Source organism: Acartia tonsa, chromosome 7, assembly GCF_053477335.1.
Source record: "Acartia tonsa isolate MP-2025a chromosome 7, ASM5347733v1, whole genome shotgun sequence".
Taxonomy (NCBI): Eukaryota; Metazoa; Arthropoda; class Copepoda; order Calanoida; family Acartiidae; genus Acartia; species Acartia tonsa.
In genome coordinates this window covers 12,416,678-12,442,639 of record NC_137266.1, presented here as the reverse complement: position 1 = coordinate 12,442,639, position 25,962 = coordinate 12,416,678, and the positions used below count along the sequence as shown (strand labels likewise).

At 31.7% G+C, this 25,962-nt stretch overlaps 1 protein-coding gene across 1 annotated transcript; it reads left to right on the top strand.

Moving 5' to 3' along the window:
- LOC145324849 (uncharacterized) lies at positions 1-24,804 on the top strand. The gene is made up of 17 exons (XM_080167539.1): positions 1-158; positions 1,766-1,851; positions 4,230-4,286; positions 4,789-4,830; positions 5,394-5,460; positions 7,420-7,465; positions 7,739-7,842; positions 9,679-9,738; positions 10,833-10,936; positions 15,991-16,091; positions 16,857-16,915; positions 19,170-19,286; positions 20,411-20,460; positions 20,916-21,027; positions 21,544-21,641; positions 22,126-22,279; positions 22,942-24,804. Exons 1-17 carry the CDS (start codon positions 115-117, stop codon positions 23,024-23,026), a joined length of 1,386 nt encoding a protein of 461 aa, XP_080023665.1. The 5' UTR covers positions 1-114; the 3' UTR covers positions 23,027-24,804.
- Positions 24,805-25,962: the final 1,158 nt, after the last annotated feature.

Sequence of the window (25,962 nt, the reverse complement as noted above, 5' to 3'; positions counted from 1 at the left end):
GCCACTCCTTAAACCTACTATGGGGGATTGCTAAGCATAATACTCCAGCTTATTGAAAGTCTCAAAAACTCTATATTATATAAAAAGTGAAAAATATAAAAAAAATCCTCAAAAATGACAGATACGGTGCCAATAGTTTCCTTACAGAGAACCCTTAGGTGAGTATTTTAAATTTTTAGTGGCACAGATACTCGAAATTTATACATAATAATTAAATATTAATCCATACACACGTGACACATATATTTGTTATTTTAACATTTCAGCTTTTACTTCGTTGTAGCTACGTTACTATCTATCTATACAGTATGACCCTCGAAAAAGTATTTTTAAGCATCTGCAGCCCTTATTTCTCAATGAATTATTTTAAAATGCATATGATCTTGTTCTCCATAGTATTCCACGTAAGTAGATATAAAAATATTTTTTTTACCTCCATTAACACCGGAGATTTTTAGTGCTAAAGTTTTGAAAAAGTGACTGAGGAAAAAGTAACTTTTAATATGAAACGACTTTTTTAGCAAAATTAAGCTAGAAATCCTTTTATTTTTGTTACTAGCAGAATTTTTATACAAAAATGAAATAAAAAATTTAGTTTTTGAGTAACAAGCATTTTTTAACACATATTTTTTGAGTCTTTTTAGTTTAATGATATTTTGAAAAACTTACTTATTAGGCAAAATTGTTTAAGATTAAAAAACCAAATAAATCTCTATGAATATAGCAGGAAAATTGTTTTTGTTTCACAATCCTAACTTTAATAACAAAAAAGTTATAAAGAAAATAAAAATAAAACATAATGATTTTTTAGTCTAAAAAGCTTAATTTACCCCCTATTAAATAATTGAGATGTCAGAAAAGTAGGCGGAGCATCTGTCATAATTAATCCTTTTCTATAAATAAGGGTTAATAAATAACCTAAAATTTGCAAATAATCAATTCATTCAGTAGTATTTTTTGCCATTAAAAATTTATATTTTTTGGTGGAATAAAAAAGAAATATTTAGTTAACTTGTTTTTCTTTGTGTCTCATTATTCAGTTGCCAGAAAAACATAATATAACCATCCAAAAAATAAGAGAAACAAAAAAAAATTCTTTTTCTCAGTCACTTTTTCAAAACTTTAGCTCTAAAAATCTCCGGTGTTAATGGAGGTAAAAAAAATATTTTTATATCTACTTACATGGAATACTATGGAGAACAAGGACATATGCATTTTTTAATAATTCATTGAGAAATAAGGGCTGCAGATGCTTAAAAATACTTTTTCGAGGGTCATACTGTATATTCATATACTTATCTACCTATCGATCCATCCATTCATCAATTTATCCATCGATCTTACCATAAATATATCCATTAATCTATCTATTTATCCATCTTTCTATTTATATACCCATCTATCCAATCATCTATCCATCTATCTATCTATTCATCTATACAATTATATCTTCATTCATTTATCTTTCCATCTATCCCTCCATCTATCCATCCATTTACCCATCCATCTATCCATACATCTACACATCCATCTATCCATACATCTACCTATCCATCTATCCATCCATCTACCCATCTACCCATCCATCTACCCATCCATCCATCTACCCATCCATCCATCTACCCATCCATCTATCTACCCATCTATCTTCCCATTTATCTAGGTTGTATGCCTCCTTTATGTCTGCAGCTCTTCTATCTATCTATCCATCCATCTATGCATCTATCTATCTATCTATCTATCTATTTTCTATCTATCTATCTAGGTTGTTACTAATAGTGTATGGCTCGTGTATGTGTGCCGCACTACTGGCGGGAGCAGCCTTAGTGGCTCATGTCGATCCTTTCTCAGGTAAAAAATGGCAGGGATTTAAAGAGATAAGACATTGGCTGAATTAGATCCAATATGATAATACACAAAGTTACCCCTTCTGTAGATTAAAGTTAGTGGTACACGTTTGTACACTCAACTGAAATTAACCAACCACTTATAAATCAATAATAGTCCCTATAATTGTAAAGCCAACGAATTAGAAAACGTTATTAGAACGTTTGTGGACTAGTTCAATAAACAGTTCTTTTTCTAATTTCACTCTCTTGAAAGATCAGGGATAAGACAATGGACAATGATAAATAAAAATAGGTTGAGAAGTTTGGACAAAATTATTATTTTATAACCAATTAATTTAGGTTAATATAGGAAAGAAACTTTGGACGAAAAATAAATTATAATTTAAATTTGAATTAACATTAAACCTAGAATTGATTAATTGAATAAAATAAAAATTATCTTAAAAATAATATTTTGATCACAAAAGTTATGGAAAATATATTTTATTATATAATTATAATATAATATTTTCATCAAGATTAATAATTAAAAAGAAACATGAAAAATTTAACAAGGATGATATCATCGATAAAAACGAAAATAAAAAAAACCTGCTCAACAAAAGTCTGCTCGAAAAGTCAGGAAGAGAGGGTACATTGAGCTATTTATTACACTAGTCCCTAAAGTATAATAACGTTATCTTGTGTATCTGCTTAACATTTCAACCATTAATTGTAATCTACAGATTGGTTAATTTTGTGTATCATCATTGAGGATGTATATCAATTTATCGGTCATTGTCTTATCCCTTTAGATCCCTGTGTATTAACTATATTGACCACTAATAAGAAAAGTGGGAGGCCTCAAGATCAAAGACCGATGTTTCGTTTCATGACAATAAACAAGGGCGTTAAAAGAGAGGGTTTAAAATGTTCTCAAGGAATACAAATAATGTTTTAACATAAAATCATTGGTAATTGGTGGCTTCACTCCTAGTATATCGGGATTATGCTAAATGGGTAGGTAGGGGAAAACAATTAATCAAAATCATCCAAAGACTTGAATTTAAAAATAAAATAGTCAAAAACCATCCTGTTACCTATAAGAAACTTCCCTAAATGGATAACTTATTAGGTTCATTGTTCATAGAGATTTTAACATACAAACAAACAAAAACCTTACTACTTTTAAAAAAAGAATAAATCTAAAAAGTATTATTATTCTCCTAATTCAAAGAATAAAATTATTATTATATTGATAGCTGAAATGATTATTCTTAAATATTTGTTATTAAACATTTATTTGTTCGTTTTATGCCCTTAAAAACAAATTATGGCAGGTGAATATAAAATTAAATTATACAGTCTTTGATTTGTTGATGTTACAATAAGGTTATCATCTAAATCATTCGATAAAGTGCTGTAATCTACTGTGATTTACTGACCTTAAACTCCAACCAAATTCGCAAATCTTATGCCATGAAATTGGCACAAAATTTCTCCAGCAAAAAAAAATCCGCCAATTGAAGCATGTCAATATTTAAATGTTTTCCTAAGCATTACTATGATAGTGTACTTTATTATCGACATATTGAAACAGGGAAATTAGTTTTCAAAGGAGCGTGGCTTTGATACTAACATGGAAGGGGGGGGGGCATAAATTTACCCCCGGGGTAAAATTTTTGAGGGGGGTAATTTAAATTTTATTAAATATTTAGTATTAAAAATGCGCGCGAAGCGCGCAAAAATTTTGTTATTAGAGATTTTTTATTTCGGGGGGGGGGGGGTATTTACCCCCCCAAAATTGTTTGGGAGGGGGTAAATACCCCCTCCAAAATGGTTGGGGGTATTACCCCAGGGTAGGGGTAAATCTTAAATGGGGGGGGGGGGGGGGGTAATTGCCCCATTACGTCTATGGGGGGGGGGGGGGCGTTACATAATAAAATTTTCCAAACATCTACAACTCTATATGTTCACTAGCCTCTAGAGGCACTGTAAATGATTTTAAAAGCGAAGCTTTTCTATAATTAGGGTCGGTCCGTACGTCTGTACGTAACGTATAGCTTTTTTCGTTAATTTAGGTTAGAATTGTCTAATTTTTTTATGATGATTCATGTAGTATTTAGGTAAGATTTAGCGCCGGCCTGTTAAAATATTTCAAAAAATTTCGTATTTTTTGGCAATTTTTATTGAGGGGTTGGTGGTACCCTCACCCAAAAATAAGAAAAAACCTTCCCACGACCTACGAGAGAAGGAGAACCATATCGGTTCAACGGTTAGCAAGATCCTTCGGTACAGATAGACAGACAGACAAACAAACAATCATCCTGTTATTTTATTGTAAGAATATGATACATAATTTACGTTTCCGCGGACAGTTGGCTAACAATATTTTTTTAGAATGTTTGCTGTATTCTTATTCTACCAATGGAAAACTATATTTTGGAGAAGAAGCTTGTAAGTACTTTTCTCATTCGAGTATTCATTCGAAACCGATTAATATCCGCTGGATTAGAACCGGTTCTCAGTCACACTTAAAAATCATATACAGCCTCGTATTATAGACAAATTTCCACGAATTAATTAATTTCATAGAATTGCTACCAGTTTTTTAGCCCGGGCCTTCGGGTTTAACAAAACTGGTTTTAATTTGATAAATTTTCATTTTGATATCCGCGGAAAGCTGTCTATAATACGGAGCTATAACAATTTTAACTTATAGCAAAGCTACTCTATAAACAGCGTAGGTCGCACATATTTCAGGAGGGAGGGAATATTGGACTGTAAATTATATTTGTACCCAAAAATTAACTTATTCGTTGGCCCAAAAACTCGTTATTAAAGTGAAAAACAAAGAAAACTATTTTTGACTGACGGAAAATACACCGGCCAATATTTTTTCTCGAGTTATTTACTGAATTAAAATCTTGTAACTTAATATTGTAATGTATATTTTTAGATTGCGAAACAATTGGATATCTTTATCTGGCATGTATAGTAGGTAAGTTATAATAAATTAGCGGATGCGCCTCTAGATTCAAAGGATTAAGATAAGTGTAAAAAATGGCCTTTAACCATTCTCAGACATAAATCTAAAACCATCCTGGAACCTATGTGAATCTTTCCTGAAAAGAAAAATTTAATTGGTTCAGTAGTCATTGAAATCTAAAGCTTCAGGCTAAAAAAGAATTATTACTTTATTTATTAGAATTATTAGAAAACAACTTTTCTTAAAATTGCTAGAAAACAAGGATGTCAACCATCAAACGTGATGTATGTTTAAACTTTCAGACATAATAAGAAAAGGCATGTACCTAACAAAGCAACACGTAAGACTTGCTTTTTCGCATTTTACAAAGAAGTAGTTAAGACCTGTTGCCGTACTGACAGACAGACATGAGTAAATCATATAGTAGTTTTCCTAAATAATCTTACTTTTAAGGCGCCATAGTATTATTCTACCTTACAAAAATCATTTAAGACCTATTGCCGTACGAATTCCTGACAGACAGACACACATGCATGAAACTTAAGGAAGTTTTCCTATAAAGTAATTTGTTTTAGGTGCCATGGTACTATTCTATCTTACAATGAAGCATTTGAGGCTTATTTCTTCATACAGCAAAACTGGGTAAGTTAATACTTATTTATCGCAACGTATTATAAACATATTTTCGCATATTAAAATGAAGAATAATAAGATTACAACCAGTTTTGTTAGACCAAAGGGGCCTCAGGCCCGGGCTAACAAAATTTGGATTAATTTTATGATTTTATGTTAATATTCGTGGAAATTGACTAGAAAAACAATTCTGTTTAAATTCGCTAAAAAAGCAATCCTTTTGTTTGGTCATAGAGATTTCTATGTAGACCTCTCTTCAAAATTAGATTAGCTAACCATATAGGACTAACCTAACTTTAACCTAAACTTTAAATTATTTTATGTTATCTAACATTTATTTACACCCAAAGAATTTTTTAAAATCCCATTAGGCTTAGCAACAACATTAAGCCTTAAAGTGTTTTTAAGATTAAACAAACCTAATAATCAGGGACAAGTGACCAGGATTCTGACAAACAATTTTACCTAGAAAAATTTCCCACAACCTCCATCCTTCTTTTCCCCATTCCCTCCTTCTTACCCACTTCCTTTTAGTAATAGCTCAACACAATTTTTACGCCAAAATTACCCCAAAAATATCTAAATTTTAGCATTTTTAAAAGTAAAATAATTTTATTTGCTGAAAAACGGGTCCGCTAATAATAAAGCAAATAAATGTGTAAGTATAGATATTTTTATTGAAAGATGATTTTAAAGGGTTTTAAAGTTACAGGTATAGTATATAATTAATGTGAATACTAAAGGGTGTGCAAAAAAAATGCGGACATTTTTAAAATTAGAATTGCGCGGCTTGTGTTAATAGTAGAAAATTCTTATGCATATCGTTAGACCCGTTTTGAACTCTAGTTTTTGGAAATATAAGAACGAATCCTGTGCTGTAGCATAAGAATTTTCTACTATTAACACAAGCCGCGCAATTTTAATTTTAAAAATGTCCGCATTTTTTTTGCACACCCTTTAATAACATGAGGAGAGAGAAAGTAACGCCTAAGAATGAATCTATCTATTATATAATTATTGTTATCTTTCATTCAATTTTTCAGATCTAGTGCAGATCACGGTAAAATGTTCTTGGTAACGATAATCTCCAAAAATCTATTGACTTTAAAGTTTAAACGTGGATGTCATGCCCGCACACCGTTTTAAGCGTACTAAAAGTCCTTTCGCGCATTTATGTACACTGCGAGATAATTATGCATTAATGAGTAATGGCTATTCCAGATTATTTGCAGGACTTCTTTTGTTAAAACTTTGTGCGAGCATAATCTATACGTTACACTGTTTAGCCGTGAACAGCCTTTAAAGTTCATAGATTTCTGGAGGTAATTATTACCATGAACTTTACTATGAACTGCACTAGATCCAATCTTTTCCTGGCAAAATTGTTAATATTTTTGACTTATTTTAAGACTGTTTCTCTCTCCTCGGCATAAACTTGACCCGCTGACCTCTGAGAAGGAGGCACGCAAAGAACAAGGACAGAAAGATGATGAGGAGAATATATATTTCAGGCTAGCCATTACACTCACTGAGCAGCCATACTCTCGCACAACATATTCTAAAGTAGCTTCGCTACCCTCATAATTATTAATTTATGTATAAAAAGCACAGGGTTCAAAAGAGATAAGACAATGGCTGATAAATTGATATACAAAACACAAAATTACCCCTTCTGTAGATTAGAATTAGTGGTTAAAACAAACCAATCAAAATTCAATATAAGTACCCAAAGTAGTATAGCCATCGAATAAGAATACGTTAATGTAAAACTTTGAGGACTAGTGTAAATAAACAATAAATTGTCTCCTCTCTCCTTTTAATGAATAGTTTGTATTAGAGCATACGGTTTTAAGTAAATAGTATGATTCTATCAAAAAGAATCAGTATTGGGTTATTGACGCACAAACTAAAAGAGATGAAGGTATAACATTTGCATTTAAGATTTATTAATTGTGCTTTTTTATTTAGGCAATTACTGAGGGGAAATGACGATTTGTTGAAGCTTAATAAAAGGGTAAGAAGATGCTTTCTATCTATCTATTATCTAACCTATTTATTTATCCATCTAACCTTTCAACATTTTATATATCTATCTATCCATCAATTCATTATTTTATCCATCTATTCATCCGTCCATTTATGTATATCTATCATTCTATCTGTTTATCTGTATATCTATCTATCTGTATGTCTACCTATCTATCTATATATATGTCTGTTTGTCTTTCTGTCTGTTTGTCTGTCTGTCTGTCAGTCCATTTATCTATCCATCTATCTATCAATTTAGAACATGTGGTTGCACCTGCTGGGAGTTGGCTTGATTGGCGTCCTAACTATAGCCCTAACAGCTGGATATGCGAATGCTTGCGATAATATTAGAGAAGTTGTCAGGTATAAAATAAAAATGCTTTGCTTTGAGATATTTAACTTTTAATTTTTGTGGAAGGTGATGAAATTACATATCAGATCAAGTGTAGGCTGCAAACAGCCAAACGTATAGATTATTTTCGTATAAAAATTTTAACCCAAAAAAAGGCTCACAAATAATCTGGAATAATCATTGCTCAATATTTAAATAATGCACAATTATCTCGCAGTGTACATAAATGCGCGAAAAATATTTTTTTTTCCGTGAACTGCACTAGATCACATAGGTCTATAAAAGAGCTTCATGACACTTATTCAAATTATCATAGATTTTCTTATTTCTAGATATTAAAGAGTATGTATTGATATAAGAGCTTTGAATAAGATCCATTTAGCATCTATTTGCATATATAGCACATATATATTACATATTTATACTATATATTCTCAGGGATCTATAGGGATAAGACAATGGCCGATATATTGATGTACATCACCATTGGTAATACACAAATTTACCTCTTATTTAGATAAATGTAGTGGTTTGAAACTAAACTTAATGAACCAACCAATCAAAATTTTAACGTCCCCAAAGTTGTTAAGCCAACGAATAAGAAAACATTGAGGACCAGAGTAACAAACATCCCATTGACCCCTTCCTCCCTGATATAGTCTACTCAATAAGAAATTCTTTGTCATTATACTTATTGTTTAAAGTGATGGTATATCATCACCCCCCCCCCTCCCCCCACCCATTAGAAAAATTATATAATCTGAACGAAATCTTAATTATTTCACTCTTACCTAATTTATTATAGATCTTAGATTTTAACTGCACCTGTTTTTAGCAAATCCATTTCTCCCATTTACTCTTGATGACATAGAAGCAATAGGAACATTGTTTAACATCATCAGCTATGACGCAGTTGTTTCCTAGGCTCGAACTAATCACCTCCCCGACAACTGGCGTTTTTGAATGGGTTGTTTCATGGATATAATTACTACATTGGATAATGATTAAGAATTTTGTTGGTTTCCTTTGAAGTGTCTATCGAGAACTGCCCCCCCCCCCCATCTCTTCCTTATTTTTGTAACACCTAACACGACATAAAGTTAAAATCAAACAAGGAAAACTCCCCTCTACCCCATATTTTTATTTTATTTCAAAATGAGGTGGGGCGGGGCGGGTTGTGCTCGACTAGGGACTTTGAGGGAAAGCGTCTAAATTCTTATTCCATGAGTAAGGTATGCAATAAATACCAATATTATAATATGTATAACATTTTTACAAGAGATCGGCAGGCTGCAGCCGCCATTTCTGTTGGGGATTTCTACAGAGATTGGGCCGACCAATAAGAAAACGTCATTATGAAACTTTGGGGACTAGCGTAATAAACAGCCCAATGTTCCCTTCCTTCCTTGGGATTTGTAGCTGTTGCTGAAGCACGTTGTCAAGTTGGCAGCTTTTTGAAACAGCTGAGGATTAAAATTAGAAATAGTTTTAATAACTATCTTAAGGATTGACGAATCTGTATAAAATCAAGGATCTAAAGGGATAAGGCAATGACCGATAAATTAGTGTATAATCTAATCCTATTATATAAAGTAGTAAACTTTTTTTGTCTGTAACGAAGGATCTCGCTAACCTCTGAACCGATATGGTTCTCCTTTACAATGAAGCGTCTTATAGGTCCAGGTATGGTTTTTAATTATTTTTGGGGTTGGTCTCAACTCTCTCAAAAAATACGCGAGACAGCGTAAAGTGGCACTAAAAAATGACGTCAAACAATAGAGTAGAGTAGAGGCTTTTAGGGGGCGTAGCTACTAGTATAATATTATAGTTAATTTTTTCTGTTTTAGTTCTGACCTTAACCAGAAACAGGCGAGCGGTAATGATTACAGAGAAAGGGTTGACGAAAAGTAAGTTTTATATTTGACCAACTACTAGGCTCGGTAGCTCAGCGTAAGCCGCGTGTAAGTCTCAATGAAAACGTCATATAATAAAGTTTTAAAATTTAGTTGGATGTCTAAACAGACAATCCATCTATTATCAAACTAATTTTTGTCACAATGGTTTTAAATTTGAGGCTTATGCGCGGCTGCCGAACCCTGGTTTTATCTTTGAACGCATAGCTACTCTTTAACCAAGGTACATGTTAGTTTGTCCACCAGTCGGACAGCGACAAAATAACTAGTATTTTTTTCGCAGCTGCTATATAAGATTGCCTTTACGAAACTTGGTCATTTTTTAACGGATTTGAATTTGTTGGGGTAAATCAATCCCCCCACAAAAAAAAATATTTCCAGTTTTTGTCAAAATATTAAGATTTAAGTGTTTCTGACACTTTATGAATGATTTCATCATTTTTTGCTTATAGTGTCAGGAAAAAAAACTTTGGGGTTTAGGCAGGGGCGTCCAAGCTTTTTATTTTGGGGGGGGTAAAAATTTTTTAGGGGGGGGTAATTCGTGTTTGGGGGGGGGTAAAATGGGGCGCGAAGCGCGCCGCAAATTTTTTTTACCCCCCCCCCCAAAATTTTTACCCCGGGGGTAAAATTTGCTCAGGGGGGGGTAATTACCCCCCCTGAAATCTGTTGGCAGGGGTAAATTTAGTTTACCCCCCCCCAAAATTTACCCCCGGGGTAAAATTTTTGGGGGGGGTAATTTAAATTTTATTAAATATATAGTATTAAAAATGCGCGCGAAGCGCGCAAAAATTTTTTTTATTAGAGATTTTTTTTTTTGGGGGGGAGTATTTACCCCCCCAAAATTGTTTGGGGGGGGGGTAAATACCCCCTCCTAAATGGTTGGGGGTGCCTACGGCACCCCCAGGGTAGGGGTAAATTTTGAATGGGGGGGGTAAAATGAAAAAAAATTTGTAGGCACCCCCAAAATCGTTTGGGGGGGGGGTAATCGCCCCATTACCCCCTCCCTTGGACGCCTATGGGTTTAGGACAGTTTTCTTTTCACATTTTTAAAGGATAAAATTAAATTGAATTGTATGGATATATTTTAGGTTTGAGTATGACAACCAATTTTGGCGGTACAACGACCAGATAAATAATGCCTATGGAAGCTTCGTTACTGTTAGAAGTATCAATTGTAGAGCTATTTTTACAGGTAGAGAACAAGAATCTATATAGATATTAGAGTAAAACACTAGAGGGAGAAGGGGTTGATAACTGTATCTTTCCATAGCATTGTTCTTGTGACGACTTTTAATTGGGTCGTTGAAAAATCAACCAATGGTGTCGGGAGTATTAGCACAGCCAAGTAGCAGAAAACAATTTGCTAGCAGACGATAAAGGTCATTGTAAAAGGGAGGGAGGTAGTTATCTGTATATATACATCTATACTATAGATCTGTTACATAGACTTTACATTTGGTTTCAAAAAGACAAAGTAAACTACTATTTTTTTTCGTGTGAGTTTTTTTTTTCGAAGGACCTATAGGAGCCTTCACTGTAAAGGAAAATCAAGGCCAGATCCTTGCGGTACACAGACAGACTAACATCGTGATACTGTTATATTTTGTTGAACACCCTGTATAATATTAAATTTGCGTATTAAAGAACTTAAACTTAAAGTTTTGATATCTTTAACAAAAAACAGTAAATTGTTACCAAGTATTTTCTGTATTCACCCTTTTTTAAAATAAAATAAAAATTTATTTATTTTATTATTTTGTTGAAGACCCTGTATAATTGTAAATGTCCACCTTGGGGCAAAAAGAACTAAAAGTTTTGACACATTTAACAAAAACAGTAAATTGTTATAAAGTATTTTTTTGTATTCAATTCACACTTTTTAAAATAAAATAAAAAAATATTTTTTTTTGTTGAAGACCCTGTATAATTGTAAATGTACGCCTAGAAGCACTAAAACTAAGGGTGTTCTATTTTGCAAACTTTATAACCAAAGTTGGTTGCAAACTTTTACCATTTCAAGCCTTACAGATTGGAGTACTTAGAAATAGATAGCTACATATTAGATATATACATATATAGATAGATAATATTTAAAATGGACATACATACTTTCTAGTATAATGATTATAGGGTTGTTTAGGACAATTCTAACAAAATAAATGGTAAACACTATAACGTTACATCCGGACAGATCCAGAGTATAGAAAAGATTCCCTTTTATAAAGAAAAGACAACAATGTAAGCACATGTTTAGTTTTTTTTGTGTTGGAGATAATGATCCTACCCATACCTATGATTAGCTTTGTCTGTCTTTCAGTCCGTCCGTAACGCTCTGGGGAAAATGCGAATTTCTCGACTTGTATTGAAGTTAGACGACTAAATGAGCATCAAGTGTTTAATTTACTCTGTCCGTCAGTCTGTCAGTCATGCTTAAAGAGACATTAGAAATATTTTGTCTGTTTGTCCTTTTAGAATTTTTAATGCTTCGCTACATGTAGATATTGTCAAAATTAACCTGATAACTTCGGCCGTTTGAGGCTTACATAAAACTGGTTTTAATCTTATATTTTTTCATTTTAATTTCCAAAGAAAGCTGTCTAAAGTACGCTGAGATAAATAACATAAACACGTATATAGAATAATGTATATATTGTCTATTTTAGCTCCAATCTAAATAATACTTTGCAGGAGTTAAGTCTGATATAGATTTAGTAGATAGATGGCGTGACTTTAATTCCACAAAATGTATTACATTATCAAAACCCTAAAACTGCAAAATATTACAAACCAGGTAGGGAGGGGGAAATTGACTTTTTATTTCACTATTCCCTAAAGTTTTATAATAACGTTTCCTTATTCGTTGGCCCAACAACTTTGGGGAAGTTTGTTGAATATTGATGTGTTGATTAATTAGGTTGAGTGTCCATGCGTTTCAACTACTAATTGTAATCTTCAGAAGGGGTATTTTTGTGTAACATCATTGAAAATATACTTGCCATTGTCTTATCCCTTTAGATCTCTGATTACAAACAAAGTACCAAAAGAGATAGTAATGTTCAATAAATGGAGCCTAAGTGAGACCTAAAGATGCTGACAAAAGCTTTTTTTTCCGTTTAGATTCTAAAGATATTGGAACTTATAAATTTGCTAAAAAAAATACCAACCAAATAAGGTAAATTTGTACTGGGAATATCAAAATTCAACTCTTTTAAGGAGCTTATTTAACTATCTCTTAAAATCATTGACTAATAAAAAAAACTCTTTACAATTTATATAATTTAAAATATTTGAATATGAAACATAATAATTAAGGCGGAAATGATGGCTAACTTTATATGATATACTATTCAGAGAGTGATATCGAATTAGGTTGGAATTTAGGTTGATGACTTTATAGTAAAGTAGCTATCAATTATATTTACTATATTTATAAAAGTTGTTTTCTACATGGCTTAATTTTAAAACCTCTTTATGTACTTTTTTTCTCAAATAAAGTTATGAGCTACATTCTGCTAAATTCATCCAACCCCATCTGCATCTGCCAGTATCAAGACTTTATTTTTACAAAACTTCAGTCTATAAAAAAATAGTATATTATCAACCAAAGTCTATGAAATAATATTAGATTTTCAACTTCAGCAAACACTAGGGCCCAAGTGTAAATGTATTGAAATTGAATTTATTAACCAATTTCAAGATCACTGCTATTCTATTTTCAAAACTTTCCTACAAACTTGCTAAAAAAGAATCATCAAAATAAATGTAATTAGTATAGATGTATAACCCAAACAAATATGGCCCCTGTCTTGGGGACCTTTTTTGTCTGCTTGCAAATTGCTTGCAGCTCTTTTGTAAGGTCTTGGCTGTGTAATTATTATGAGACTCTTGCCTGAAATTTAAAGACCCAAATTGAAAGTTGGCACAGGGTCCACGGGATAGGAACATAAAGTTAATTATCCCCTTCCCCCTCTATTGTTTACTCTAATATTATCAACATGGCCGATAAACATGGAATTTTGCTAACTAATATACTATACAGGGAGGGAGAATACAATGGGCTATTTATTACTAGTCCCCATAGTTTTAAAATAACGGTTTCTTATTCGTTGACTTTACAACGTTAGGGATTTTTAATAAATTTTGATTGTATGGTCCATTAAGTTAGGTGTACTTCAAGTGATTGGTCATTGTCATATCCCTTTAGATACCTGAGACCACCCCACGGGCCACCCCTTACCCAACGCTAAATCTTTTTAAATTAAAACTTTTGGTGGGGATGAAGGGCTTTAACCTCTATTTTCTTGCTAGACAAACACACTGAAGTAAAAAGAAAAGCTACCAATTGACTTCAATATGTGAACATCCAAGTATTTGAATGAGAATAGTTGGCGGGTGGGAGGGGTTCAATGGGATAATCCCACCCAAGCTTTACTAACTTGGTAGACTCGGATTTTAAATATTAGTACATTAATAATTTAATATATTGACAGATAATTAAACATAAAAAGATAATTGTGCTTCATCATTTGGTAAAATGAGAGTTGCAACTTTATTCAAGCTACAGTAGAACACTCCATAGAGGGGGAGGGGGGCATTGGGCTGTATATTACACTAGCCCCCACATTTTTATAATAAAGTTTTCTAATTCGTTGGCTTAACAACTCTAGTGACTTTTATTGAATTTTGATTGATTGGTTCATTAAAATGATTGTCCTAACGTTTCAACCAACAATTATAATCTACAAAAGGGTAAATTTATGTATCAGCATAGGGGATGTACATCAATTTATCGCCCATTGTCTTATGCCTTTAGACCCTTGCGAACATACACAAGTTTAAAGAAGCTTCTTTTTAGATAGATTTAAGAAAGAAAAAATCAACCAATTTAAAATGTATAGAGAATACTTATATTTAAAGTTGTGTGAGATCAACTTGAATTGAAATAAGATTTGAATAATGATCCAGTTTATAGCTCTATGCTTTTTGAAATATACTATTTTTTTTTCTTTCTTTTTCTTAAGTTTCTATAGATATATTTCATAGATTTTTGACTATTATATTTTTGATGAAAAATATTGATGCTTTTATTGATTGGGTCGTACAAACCATCCTTAGAAAAGAAAAGCTTCGCTTTAATAAAAAGTATGGCCTTGTTGCAGCGTTGTTCTGTTTTATCTTTAAGTAACCACAATATACTTTATAAAAAGAATTAATCATTTATTTTTTCCCAAAAATTGTAAGTTATTTCTAGATTTTTCTTCAAATATAGACTGTGTTCTGTCATAAATGAATTACAAAAATAATTGATAACTTTCAAACTGAGAACCCGTTCTTATCCATTGGATATTAATCGGTTTTGAAACCATACTGGAAAAACTTTTAAATCAATAGTTGGATTGGTAGTTGAGCATGTTGAAAGATATATTCAATATTTATAGTAGATTCACAGGTAGATGGATAGATTGATATGTTATATGTAGATTACCCCGTCCCGTTTTAGAAAAAATTTTAAAATTTTTGCCCCCAGCTATAATATGGTTGATTAATGCAAAATAATGACCCATGCAAAATATTTTTTCTGTAATGCAAAAAATGGGGGCTATCTCAATTATAACATATGAAGGACGAAGGTGTAGCAAGTAATTTTCCAAAGTAAGAATTGCCAAATTTCATACATAAATAATAGGGTTGGGCCGGATTAGATGGATACGGATAGCTGGCTGATTTATAATGCCGGATATCCAGTATTCAGGTTTATTTTGACACACTAGAATTGAAGATCTGTGAAAATCTTTAAAATTGAGATGTTACAAACTTTTTAAAATCTGCAAAAAGACTGTTTTTAAAGCTTTTGTTCCATCTCAATTTTAATGATTTTTTACAAAATTTCAATTCTAGTGTGTCAATATAAAACTGAATACTTGATATCATTTGATTGCATTACAAAAAAAATATTTTGCATGGGTCATTATTTTGCATAAATCAACCATATCATGGCTGGGGGCAAAAATTTTAAGAAGATATTTCTAAAACGGGACGGGGAAATGTAAATAGATAGATTGGAAGGTAGAAACCTAAATACAAGGTTCCACAAACATTAATATAAAATCATAAAATCATCAATACCAGTTTTAGGGACTTCAGGTCCATGGGACTAAAAAACTTTCTTTAACTTTTATTTTACTATCCGCGGGAAGCTGTCTATACTACGATGCGATAAATAATAAAAAAATAATTATATTTCAGATCCTCAGATCCACCAGAAACTGCACGAGACTCACATATCCAAATATTCAGCATACTTCGGGTACTGGTATCAACAAGATCTCAATGATTTTGATCCTAGAGTAAGTTTCTTATTTATCTATAATACAAAGTAGTACGATGTCTGTCTGTCCGCCTGTCTGTCTGTCTGAAGCTTAAGATCTCAGTATCCACTGAACCGACTGGACTCGACTCTTCAGGGAATGTACCTACTGGTCCTGGGATGGCATTAAGCTATTATCTTGGGGGGTAAAAAACCCCAAACCTCCCAAAAAATAAAACAACCCCCCAAAAAAAAACTTTTTTTCTTTTTAAGACTAAAATTCCCCCTCCCCCCCATTTTTTTTTACTTTTCTTTTTAAATCTAAATAGGTTGATCGAACCTCTTGAATTAAAGCCCCTAGAGGCTAGGGGCGAGGCCTCTAGTTTATTTCAAAGTAATTGGTACCCAAAGTTGTATAAACACGTTATTTCAATCGATGGCTTTAAAACTTTGAGTATTGTGATTATATTTGTTTGTATTTTAGTTACTTTTAACTAATAATTTTAATCTTCAGAAGGTAAACTTTGTTTATCATCATTGGGGAAGTTCATTGATTTATCATTTATTCTATTTTCATTATATATCTCAGAATTCAACCAAGCCGCACAAAATTTCGACTTCCACATCATGCCTAGTTGTTAAAAGAATCCTCATGCAAGTTTAAAATCGACAAAGCAATTCTAACATGTATTAAACAATTACAAAATAAAAGGACGAATGAACAATGCCTGAATGTAGAAAAGAACGATAGATATATGTATATATTTGGTATTATTTTTATTTCTGATAAATTTTCTGATTGCAGACGCAAGCAGTGTTGACCAATGCCCTGATTGAAGCAAGTCTTGCCGGCGGATGGATAAGGTATAATATCTTGGAGAAGCGCTGCTATTTTAGAATTAGTGCAATGTCCTTTAGTATGTCTGGCAGTATCAGTTTAAAAGATGGTTTTGTTGGAAAATCTTTTGCTGTGATTTTTACTGTAAAATAGAGATTATACTTGATTCTAATCAAATGTTTCAATTATTCAATGAAGTAACTGAACCCCTATTTACTACCTTGCTAAAATAATTTAATTAGATGTCTATGTATGTATGTGTATTGCAATCTTATGTTTATTTACTTTTTAAAAATACTTGCGGCTAGTAAAAATCTTTAGAATCTAGAGGCAGAGAGGAGCTTGACAAATAGCACAACACCATCGCACAACTTAATCTAAAAATAAAATTGCATAAAACCATAACTGGACCTAAAAAAGAAAATCTAATCGGTTAATGAGTTTTTTTTTTTTTAAACTTAAGCTTCAGACAAAAATCCTTACTACTTTTTATACTACTAGTTGATATGCCTCTAGGGGAAGACGGATATGTTATAAAAATAGCTTAAATCCACGACAAAACACATATAAACCTACCCTAAATAGATTTACCCATTTGGACTACCAATTTTTTATATTTATAGCTACGACAATTAATACCTCACAACTTATATTATTGGATTAAATGTATCAGCAATCCCTACCTTGGGTTGAACTCCCCAGAGGCTATGGGCGGAGTCACTAGTTTTCTGAAATAGAAATAGATAAATTGAAGAAAACCTCAGCGAATAGAATTGTTTTCCAATATTTATTCGTTTGTCAACAATTTCTTTAACATATTGAATCTTGTAAAGGGACAAAATTTATTGAAACAAGGCTCAATTTTGGTAAAATTAAAATTGTTATAAAAGTGGTATTTACGAAATAAATCAATAAAGCACTTTCGTGAGATTTATAAAGCAGGGCTCGGCAGCTGTGACGAAGTCTCAAAGTTAAATTCCGATTGGATGCTTTAAAATAATTGTTGATTGGAGGGACTGTCATATTTTGGTATAGGTTATAGATTGATTTACAGGCGGTTGCCGAGCCCTGGTTAAAAGAAATTAATTGTTAATATATATGTGGACATCTTCCTTTGATGGTATTACATAGTAATTGACAGAAAATTGCCTAGTTTTATAGGCCATAAATGGTTTAGATTAAGTAAGTTATCTTCAAAAAAAAATGTGCAGCTATGTATTGGCAAAATAGTATTTTTCCAGGAGAAAAGGGACACGGGGCTATTTATAACGATAGTTCTCAAAATTTTTATATTAACGTTTTCTTATTCGCTGGCTTAACAACGCTGGGGACTTTTAATGAATTTTGATTAGTTGGTTCTTTAAGTTTAATGTCTAATAGTTTCAATCACTAATTGTAGTCTACAAAAAGGGTAATTTTGTGTACGATTGGCGATGTATATCAATTTATCAGCCATTGTTTTATCCCTTAAATCCCCGAATTTTCATTGAATCCTCTGATTGCATCCTTGTATAAAATAATATTGAGCCATATTGTATTGTATTTCAATTCTTTTCTGTTTGTCCTAGATTTATATATAAAAAGATGCTCCTTATATTTATTTTGTGCACAACTTCCAGTTTGTCCCTAGCATCTAGAGGATATGTAGAATGTGGGTAATACAATAGCCTAAAACTATTCAGGGACCTATAAGAAGCTACTCTAAAATGGCGAACTCAATCGGTTCAGTTGTGTAAGAGATCTTACCTAATAAACAAAACAAAAAAACATTAATACTTTGTATGACATGATTTTATAAATGAGTACGTTCTATCTTTATCTGACGTTAAGATCTTGCTAATCATCGAACAAATTTGGTACTCCAAAGATTCTTTCAGAGGAACCACTAGGGAGCAACTTATAGTGCCTGTAAAATGACGAAATATAATACAAATGACCAGTGAGAGGCCAGTATACATTAATTGACCAATAGTAAAATATATACAGGCTTATGATTAGTGATTTGTACAATATTTTGTTATGTAATATTTATCCCTAAAATACAGGTTTTAATGAGTGATGATTATGTTTGGTTTAATTGGGTTGAGATTTTCAGTTTGTGTCTTTTATTCATAGCTTGGTTTGGACTAATATCTAATTCTTGTTTTATTTTTGGGGTAAGATATTGTATAACATGTGTTATTTAGACTTGGATAAATAATATGGCGTTATTTTTACAAGCACTTAAGAGGCGAATCAGCTATTAGTATTACTTTTTAAAAAACAATTATTCTTTTTCAGTGTTTTGTTGTGGGTTGGTTCCTTTATCTTTATGGTAGTGCAAAGATTCTATCTCATGAAGGAGAAGAGAGAAATGGATAAATTGTCACTGCATGGAAATATGGATGGAACATTAAGGTATGTATATTGATATTAATCAGTGAGGGAAGGGGACATTAGGCTGTTTATTACACTAGTCCACAGTGTCTTATAATAACGATTTTATTCGTTGGCTTAACAACCTTGAGGAATTTATTGAATTTTGATTGATTGGTTCATAACTTCATCTAGTACCGTGTCCAAACGTTTCAACTACAGATGGGATATTTTTGTGTATCACTATTGGGGATGTTTATCAATTCATCGGCCATTGTCTTATCCCTCTAGATACCTGGATATTAATAGATTTAATACCCAAGAAATGCAAAAAAAATCTCAATAATTCACTAACTTTAGGATAAGAATTTGTTGCAGACTAATATTTTGATTATATGTGGGTGTCTCAACCCTCGTGGTCAAACATGTGTTACAATTAAATCTTACTTAAATTTAATGGATGAGAAAAAAATCTAAGGACGCTTGTTTGACTTTTGATTATGTTGAGTGTTGCCTATGAAGGGCGTTGCATCTGACATCAGATTTATAGTACAGATGTATATCCAGATAAATACCTACCTCCCTTTTTCAATGACCTTTTTCGTCTGTTAGCAAATTGTTGTCTGCTACTTGCCTGTGTTAATATTCTCGACACCATTGGTTGATTTTCAATGACCCAATTTTGAGTAGGCAGAAGGACGTTGAGAAGGGAGGATACAGTTATTTAACCCCTTCCTCCTCTATTGCTTTACTTTATAATCATTTGACAATAAAATAACGTTTCTTGTTTTGTCTGTATTACACCCTGATTTGTGTTTTATGGAGGGTGTCAAAAGTTATAAACTGGGTAGTTTAGTGTGCTTAACTGGCATCATGGAGGATATTACCAGATAAAATGATCCTTTTACAAACACAGACGTGACAAACGTCGATGTGTACACTTAACCTTACCTAACCTGTTTTAAACAATCTTATAGTTTTTTAAGTTGCCCTGCCCAACCCCTGCTGGGTCTTATTTATATATTCATATATATAACATAACTTTTATAGAAATGCTAAATTAACTTGATATTTTAGAAATTCCTGCGTTTGTTCAGTGCAACGTTTGTCACTTCTGCGTTTGTGCTGGAACCGATAAAATTTGTTAACACATTTGTATGTTGTAGGAAGGAGGAAATGAGCATTATCTCAGGATATCAACCTTCCTTTCAGAGAGGTATACACTCAGATAGATAGATAGATAGATAGATAGATAGATAGATAGATAGATAGATAGATAGATAGATAGATAGATAGATAGATAGATAGATAGATAGATAGATAGATAGATAGATAGATAGATAGATAGATAGATAGATAGATAGATAGATAGATAGATAGATAGATAGATAGATAGATAGATAGATAGATAGATAGATAGATAGATAGATAGATAGATAGATAGATAGATAGATAGATAGATAGATAGATAGATAGATAGATAGATAGATAGATAGATAGATAGATAGATAGATAGATAGATAGATAGATAAATAGACAGGCAGAAAGACATATAAACAAACAGACATTAGACTGACAGAAAAACGGACAGACAAAAAGACAGATATATAGATAGGCAGATATTCTATATAACCTTTTATATTATTACTCGTCCAATCATGTATTTCGCAGGTGGTTTAAGAGGCTCTGACAGATCTTTGAGATCTATGAAATCTCAGGCATCTAGAAGAGAGGTCGACGATTTGGCATTTGCTGTTCATGGCATTAATACACCCACCCCGAGGTAAATAGATAGATAAATTATTAGATTTAGAGATAGATAAATGATAGATAAAGATTGGTAGGTAGATAGAATTAGAATTAATAAAAGTTTTTGCATTAATATTAATACCCCATCCCCAATATAAGAAGATAGATGAATGAATAGATTCAAAAATAGATACATAAATAGATAAACATAAAGATGAAAAGATACACAGTTAGAAAAGAGGTTCAAAGAGAGAAGAAAATAATAGCAGAAAGACAGTTAGACACGGTAACTTAGGTTATTTTTTGAAAAAAAAGTAAGACGTTGATAGATTAAGTAAATGAAGGGGGGACAATGTGGTTTCTAAAGTATTATTAACACGTTCTGTGATTCTTTTTTTTCAAATAAAGTTTAGAGACTTTTAGTAATCTTGATAGGTTGGTACACATTAGTAGTGTCCAAACCTTTCAATCAATAATTATAATCTACAGATGGGGTAATTTTGTTGTCATATGTCCCTTTTCAAATCCCTTAATTAATGTTTTGTTCCAGATTAACTTCCAGCTATCCTAATGGGACCCTGAATGGATCAAGCATGGGTATGATTCCGCCATATCCTGGACAGGGTTATCCTGGCAATGGATATCCAGGTAAAAAAAAACAAAAACTTATTCAATTGCTCATTTAGTCCTATTATATACAGTAGTAAGTGTTTTGTCTGATGTTTAAGATTTTAATAACTACTGAACCTATAAAGTATTCCTTTCAATGTAAGGTTCATCAAAAATTCCAGGAAGGTTTTAGACTATTATATTTTTAGACTTAAAACTTAGTAAGGTTTTAGGCTAGGTATATTCTGACTCCTCAATCGAAAACAAAGTCCCTAGATTCTAGGATCGCAGTCACTAGTTTCTTGTAAATCAAAAGAAAAAAAAACATTTAAAAAATAGTACACAATTAGAAAAACATTTAACGCATGGAAGCCTTATATTAGTACAAGTAGCAATCTTGATGAAATACGAAATGAAATTTGCTAGGATTTCCTACATTAAACAAAAATACACCCTATTTTATATTTGTAGCAACTAGAAACAATGTGAAATAAAAAAATCGTTATTATATTTTTCTGAATAGAAGGTCAGGGAAATATATACACTCCAGGACCCCAACAGGGCTACATACCACCCCAGCAGGGCTACATTCCTCCATTACCCCAGCAGGGCTTCCAGTATCCCATGCCAGGACAGAATGTTTACAATCCTAATGGTAGCATGCACTCTACACCAAGGTATAGATAAATAGATATGTAGCAGGGATATAAAGGGATAAGACAATAGCCAATAAAATTATGTAAATACACAAAATTAAATCTTCTGTACATTACAATAAGTGGTTGAAAAGTTTGGACACAAATCAAAATTTATAAGTCCCAAAAGTTTTCTAATTTTATTTGGAAACTTTTATAAATTTTGATTGGTTTGTTCATTAAGTTGAGTGTCTAAACATTTCAACCATTAATTTTAATCAAGATAATGGTTAATTTTGTTTATCATCACTGAGAATGTCCATCAATTTGTCGAGTATTGTCTTATCCCTTTAGATCCCTGTATAATTATATAAGATAGATAGTCTAGTAGATAGATAGAAAATTAAAAGAGATTGATTGATTAACAAACGGAATTGCGAAAATAAATAGCAAACAATTAATGGAACCAATATAATGTCGTCTTTATCCACAGACAGATTATCAATTTCAAACTTTCCTGATAATTGTGAAGAAATTAGTCAACAAGCGGTCAACAAGATCATACTGGACACACACTCAACAATAAGTTTAAATATACACAGATTAAAAGATTTAAATAGTTGGATAGATAGATAGGAAAACGGAGAGCCATTTTGCAAAGTTTAGTTTTGATATTTTGATAATGAAAAAATCTAATTTTTCAGAACTCCAAGAGCATTTCAAAGACAAATTCCACAGATCAGCGTAGAAGACACGGACAAAAGTCAAGTAGAAACAGAAATCATGTAAATTATAGAGCAGTTTTGCTACTTAGAAACCATGGCTCGGCAGCCGCGCCTTAGCTGCCTCAAATTTCAACCAACTAAGTATTTTAAAACAAAACGTCTTCGAAAAGATGGATAGCCTGTTTAGAACCAGGTTTAGACATCCAGCTGAATTTAATATCACGATTTAAGTGAGGCTTACTCGCGGCTGCCGTGCCCTGTTAAAAACGTAAAGCAATAAGTAAAGCCAAACGCTATACCTCTAATTAAAGTTTTATTTTTTTCACAATTTTAAAATATGATATTTTGAGCTCAATTACTTTTAAATGCACAATAGACTGAATTAATGATATTATTCCTATAATTTAAAGATAAACAAAAAATACATGGCATTGATTTTTCAATAGAAGGTAGATTATTCTTACAACATGTTTTCCAGCCTTACTGAAAAATCGTGCATAGCATCGAATTACAGACAATTTTCCACAAATATTGAAATGAAAATCATAAAATGAAACTCGTTTTGTTAGCCAGGGCCTTCAACCCTTCGGGGCTCACAAAACTAGTTTTAATCTTATAATTTTTCATTTCAATATCCGGGGAAAGCTATCTATAATACGATGTGATAAATAACTATTCCTAGATTTACTTAATTTAAGTTAGAGGTGTAAACAATCAAAACCTAAAATAATGTAATAAATATGTATACAAAAAGATCAGCATTTTGTATTTTATTTTTTTTATCATGTACATAATGTTATGTAATATAGTAATAATAAAGTTTATTTGACTTATTTTAGTAAATAAAAATAAAACTGGTTTTTTGATTGTAGTATTTTTATTTTTTTAAATCAAATTTAATTATAGAAATCTCGAGAAATATTAATTTTACTTTTAAATACTAAAATATTTTAAATAATATAAAATTCATTCTTTCAAAAGACCAGTCTGCTAATAAAATAATATTTTAAAATTGAATTATATTTTTTTTAAGTACGTTCATTTTAGAAATCATCAATGTTTTAATGGATTTATTATTACTTGGATCTTACACCAGATTGTAATGTACTCCAATAAAGTGGAATTTGTAGCTGGCTAAAATAACCACATTTCCCATCCTTTTCCCTCAACTGGTTAAACGAACTGACCAATAAATGATGTCCATGGTAGCAAGCTAAATTGGCTACAATTTTCCCCCTGACATAATATCCACGTATATTCTATATCCATTATTGTTTTGACCTAAAGCCCTAATATTGCAGCTTATTTGTACAAAATAAATTGTACCAAATAATATATTTTCCAGTATGGCTTCGAAATCGATCAATATCCGCTGGATTAGAACCGGTTCTGGGACATTCTTAAAAATCATGTATCGTATCGTATTACATTTATCTAGGAATAATAGAATTACTACCAGTTTTACTTGTCCGTTGTCCTTCGGCTCCATCAAAACTGGAGTTGATCTTATATCTTTTTATTTTACTACCCGCGGAAAGCTGTCTATAATACGATGCGATAGTTTTTTTTACTTTCAGTTTGTGACATAAAACTAAAGGTAACAATTTAATTTACCTATGTTTTTTAGTATTTTTATGTTAAGTTCAAATAATAAGTACAATTTTAATATATTATGAAAATTCTAAGTTGTCATGTTAAAAAAAATATTTTACAAAAGAATTTTAATTTAAAATGTGTATTTTATTTTATTTTAATTTTATTTATGTCTTAATCTTTTGTAAAATGTTAAAGTCAATTTTAATGTTGTGATTTCAAATAAAAAAGTCATTCTAAAAATGTAAATAGTTGCAAAATAAATGAACTAAGAATTTTTTTATTTTCTGTAAAATAAAGTATTAAGGTTTTATTTTTGTCTGAAGCTAAAGATCTCGAAAATTACTAATCCAAATAGGATGTACTTTTCATGGGAGCTTTTTTAGATGTCTTGGTTTGGTTTTGAGCTATCTTCTAGGGGTGAGGCAACTAGTGTTATACAATCTGTGTTTTAAGTATATGTATTATTGTATGTATGTATGTCCAGTTAGATCTGTAAAACGGCAAAAAAAAACTGTCTTAAACTTTCCTGCTGTCTGTCGATTATTTGATACCTTAGCACGCCAGCTGGATGTCTAAACTTGTTTCTAAACAGGCAGTCCATCTTTATGTAATTTTTTGCAAACAAGCGGGTTTAAATTAGAGGATTATGTGCGACTGAGCGAACCCTGTTTTATACCTTGGGATGTAAATATTCTTTTATATTAAAGTTAGTGTTACTGTTATTTAAAATTAGGGTTGGGCCGGATATCCGGTCATTTTAAATATCTGGTCGGATACCGGATATTGAAACTATCCGGCCGGATATACGGCAATATAATCTTTTATATTAAACAACAAAAATTCCTGCTTTTAAAATATAAATTGGCTGTAATTTTCTTTTCTTTTTTTGAAAGAATAACAAATTCCTCAGAAAATATTTACCTGTATATAAATTTTATATTAATAATCTCAAAAAGTAAGTTTTGGCGGCGGCATCTGTACTTAGTAGATGCCATCTGCCGCAACCGGCGGTCGGCAGATAAATGGCGGCGGATTTTTATGACATTTTATGAAGAAATTGGTTTGCTATTTCAATATCCGGACAAACCGTAGTTAAAACAATCTGCCGACTATTTTATAGTAATCGAGTAATCATGTTCACATTAAAGTGCGTTTCGGATGGACAGACAGACAAATCCAATGATAGTTTAGCTTCGCTTGTAAAAATTAATTAAAATATGAAAAGCCTTGAGAGAGATACCAAAATTATAAATAAGCTGAAAACAAAACCCATCTACTGTATAAACTTAATGATATCTGATATATATTGTATTCAGGGATAAGACAATGGATGATAAATCAATCTTTGTTATAATTTATAATGATTTATAATTTTTTTTTAAATTTTACAATACCGTTTTCTTA